The sequence below is a fragment of the Copadichromis virginalis genome, linkage group LG3 (genome assembly GCF_057382275.1).
Source record: "Copadichromis virginalis isolate Kocher_CV1m ecotype Utaka linkage group LG3, C_Virginalis_male_GT1.1, whole genome shotgun sequence".
NCBI lineage: Eukaryota > Metazoa > Chordata > Actinopteri > Cichliformes > Cichlidae > Copadichromis > Copadichromis virginalis.
In genome coordinates, this window is record NC_140620.1 from 33,620,364 (window position 1) to 33,622,606 (window position 2,243).

At 37.9% G+C, this 2,243-nt stretch overlaps 1 protein-coding gene across 1 annotated transcript; it reads left to right on the top strand.

Moving 5' to 3' along the window:
- On the top strand, window positions 1–2,243 carry LOC146714277 (uncharacterized). Its single transcript, XM_085439698.1, has 6 exons — window positions 1–47; window positions 903–1,167; window positions 1,502–1,567; window positions 1,686–1,774; window positions 1,890–2,001; window positions 2,082–2,243. Exons 1-6 carry the CDS (start codon window positions 1–3, stop codon window positions 2,241–2,243), a joined length of 741 nt encoding a protein of 246 aa, XP_085295824.1.

Consider the following 2,243-nt stretch of genomic DNA (forward strand, 5'->3'; position numbering starts at 1 on the left):
ATGGAAGAGAAGCAGTATTTCCATCAGAAGTGCCTGCTGAAGTGCCGGTGAGTGTTTGTCAAATTCTTTCTATGTTAGAACAAAGAATTGAAACCATTTAAGAAAAAAACCCAGTAATGTCTTTATGAATATGATATCATCTTGTTTTAATTGCTAATATCTACAAAATTTTAGATTTCCAACATCATTCTGCCAGACGACAAAAGGTACAGTGACTATGTACAGTCTGAAAGTGAAGCACAACATGCAGTTAAAGAAACTGCACAAGAAAACATTGCGAAGTCACAAGACAAGCAAAAGGTTGCATACGCCAAGCGGGCCCTGAAAAAGTACAAAAATGTTGTGTACAATGTAGGGGATCAAATTCTGCTTCTAAATATGAGGAAACGTGGGCGAAAAGGAGGAAGACTTGAACCGGATTTTTCAGGTCCCTACACAATTGATGACTTCAGTGGAAAATGTGTTAGACTGAAAAACGCTGAGGGAAATACTTTAAAAGGTCTATACAGTATTGACCACATTAAACCCTATAGAACAAGCCACCCTGTCCAAGTCTCAACTCCAACTGAATCTGTTGAGAGTAGCCCATCTTCTGAGATGTGGCCTTGCAGTCCTCAGCATCAACATGAAGCGCTGCAAAATAACAGATCCTCTGTCATTCAGTTTGCACCAAAAATAGCTCAGGTAAAATCAGTCCAAGCACCAGAAGAGCTTGTACCAGTGATCCCCCAGAAACCCAGCACGCAAGAAAAAGGTGGCATAGCTAAAAATCTCATTCTGACCGGTTGGTCAATTGTTGCCAGTTTGGCTAGTCAAATGGATAGAATGTTTTATTTTTTTCTCCCTTCTTGCTAATTTTGACCTGTTGGTCCAATTTTGGCTAATTTCTGATTTACATAAAGCTACTCCCCTCTGGCATGTTTATGTTGTTGGCCCGTTGGCCCTTGTCTGCTTGTGGCCTGTTGGCCCTTGTCTGCTTGTTGGCCATTGACCGTGATTTTCAAATGGCAACTGTTATTACTAAAGAAACTTATCATATTTTGTTTTGTAGTGAAGTGGCTTTGGGCTGCAAAAGACACCGGGCGTGTGGAGGCAGTCGTTGGGCCATACAAATTGTATGACTCTTCTTTTCGCACACTGGAGGATAGTGGGTGGCTTTCTGATGAGGTAAGTGAAATAATCATTTTTGGTCCTAGTGGTGGTCTGTAAAAATAATCTTCTTTTAATCCAAACAGGTCTTTGATGCATACCTGCACTGCCTCATTAAGAAACAAAAGGCAAGTAAGAACGTATGCCGGTTATTTCACAAAGGTATTTTATACAATTTTGTAATCTTTTTAAAAAAAAAAAAAATCTTGCATTTTTCAGAAACCCGTGCAACCTCTCTGTTTTCTGGGAAGTTTAAATGTGTCAGCAAGGTAATGTAGATGTTATATTGGTTATATAGTGTATGCTATGTAAATAAATCTAAACCTTTTATAAACTTAAAAATATTCCACAGATGTTGTTTCCGGCTGAGGACATTTGGTTGTGCCCACTGAACTCTGGTGCACACTGGATCCTTGTGGTACATGTTCACACCTCATGTGTTTTTTCTCTTTTTTTGTTTTACTGTTATTTTTAGCAGCATATTCTTATAAGTGAGTGTAATACACATATTCTACTAAATACAATTTTTATTTTAGGTTGTCAAAATCTCCTCACAATCTGTACTGCTGTTAGACCCTCTTGGAAATGAAGGTTGTTATGAAAGGAAAGTTATGCGTAACTGGAGGTATTCATCATTCATTAATTATCTGTTTTAGGTTGTTTGGTTTGTGGGGTTTTTTTTCTTTTTATTTAGAGCAAAATGCTGGCTACATTTTAAAAACTTGTTTTGTTTTTATTAGGAATTTTCTGAAGATGAAAGGAAAGGAAGAGTCCCGAGTGGATTGGAAAATGGAGACTCTGCCACACAACAAGCAGATGGACTCCAGCAGTTGTGGAGTTTTAGTGTTGAAGGTATTTAATAAGCAATTGTATTTAATGTATTTAACTAGAATTAAGTTAATCAATTGCAATTACTGTAACATATTTTACAGTTTGCCGAACACTACCTTCTGAGTGGAGAGGTTACTAGGGTGCTGTCCACTCCAGAAGCCATTGGGCTGCACCGCACTGAAATTGCTTGCGAACTGCTAGAACATCAAAGTAAGTTGAGTCATGTGCTTTTGTATTGCAATAGTACTTTCAGTTTTGTTTAA